Consider the following 1,493-nt stretch of genomic DNA (forward strand, 5'->3'; position numbering starts at 1 on the left):
TTCTCCTACTATGTATTTGTATTGAGTATGAACACTTACCCTTCCTATGGAGGACAAGATCTGTGAGACTCTGGAGGCCACTGCTGAGGCATCCTGTTTAGCCTGGTCCTTGTAGCTGAAAGACATGCAACAAGGACAACTGTTCAGCATGAAAGTTCATCTGAGTTGGTAAATTACATTATGAAAAACTTAAACTTTTCTCCAACTCAAAATTTGACTCACCAGAAATTTTCGACCGAATCACTCAGTCTTCCTCAGCTATCTGACCCAAATGCTGTGGACACGTGATTTTTCCCACGTGTGACGTCAGCAAAGGGTCAAAGGTTGTCTGAAGTCGATATAACAGGCATAAAAGAGGCCATATACATCAGGGCACTTCAACCATCGCTCAACCGGGACGGGGGGCGATATCGACTTCAGACAACCTTTGACCCTTTGCTGACGTCACACGTGGGAAAAATCACGTGTCCACAGCATTTGGGTCAGATAGCTGAGGAAGACTGAGTGATTCAGTCGAAAATTTCTGGTGAGTCAAATTTTGAGTTGGAGAAAAGTTTTTCATAAGGACAACTGTTATTCATCATGATCTAATTCATAGGACTAGGAAACACAGAACTGAAGGCTGTTTGTTACCTTTAATCATTTTTGTCCTCCAGATTTGGGACACCTGTCAAGAGCGCCCCCTGACAACATGTCTCAGAACTACAGCTTTTGCTCCTGACCAGGGAAAGTTGTAAATTTCCATGTATGGTATGTAGGTGTGACAAAGTAAGAGTCTAAACATTACTTACATGTTTTGAAGTTGGATGTAACGCTCAGAGTCTGCAAACATGTCTGGAATGGCCCCTCGAAGTGGGAGGGCACCTGGGAGGAATGTGTACCAGTGAGTGTCAACCTGCATGCTGGACTAGTCTTGTGATTCCTGATGTGATCACCAGAACTGACAACTTGTAAAATATTGTTACAGACAAAATTTATCACAAATCAGTGAAGCTGAATACATGTCTTTTAACAAACAAACAAACAGACAGTAGAAGACACTTTTAAGAGTTGTAGGAGATTCAATAAGAAAGTCCTTACCCTTTCCTTCATTGTCTACAAACTCCTTCAATGCCTTTGTCATCACAAAAAAGTCTGAGCTCTGTGAAGGAAGTTGATAAGGGTGCAAGGTAAGTTTTATCTGACAGCAAGACTATTCATGGTTTTCTAGAGTATAAATGTAGACCAGGTTAGAAAATAATGGCTTCAACCAACTACATTTGTACATTATTGTAAACTTTGAGCAAGATTCTGACTGAAACCTACTAAGAGTAAACTGGAGGTTTGACATACCTCTGCATTAAGGTTCCTGCAGCCTTCATCCTCAAATAAGGCCTGGATCTCACTGGGAACCTGTGAGCAAAACATGAGGGTTAGCAGAGATGGAGGTATTAGTGTCTGTCTGCTCCTGGGTTCAAGTACACTACCAATACTATATATGTCCAGACAGGACA

The 1,493-nt window shown here is 41.7% G+C and overlaps 1 protein-coding gene across 1 annotated transcript in view; it reads right to left on the bottom strand.

Annotated features, from left to right (window-relative positions):
• The window catches only part of LOC109473401 (NEDD8-activating enzyme E1 regulatory subunit-like), a 30,299-nt gene that overhangs the window by 3,136 nt on the left and 25,670 nt on the right, over window positions 1–1,493 (bottom strand). Inside the window, exons 10-13 of the mRNA XM_019773260.1 lie at window positions 1,333–1,458; window positions 1,081–1,141; window positions 792–864; window positions 40–115 (exon numbers count right to left, since the gene is read on the bottom strand). Of these exons, the coding sequence (XP_019628819.1) occupies window positions 40–115; window positions 792–864; window positions 1,081–1,141; window positions 1,333–1,458 (336 nt within the window). The remainder of the gene's footprint in view (window positions 1–39; window positions 116–791; window positions 865–1,080; window positions 1,142–1,332; window positions 1,459–1,493) is intronic.

This window comes from Branchiostoma belcheri, unplaced genomic scaffold (assembly GCF_001625305.1).
Source record: "Branchiostoma belcheri isolate BF01 breed outbred unplaced genomic scaffold, Haploidv18h27 scaffold3, whole genome shotgun sequence".
NCBI classification, from domain to species: Eukaryota; Metazoa; Chordata; class Leptocardii; order Amphioxiformes; family Branchiostomatidae; genus Branchiostoma; species Branchiostoma belcheri.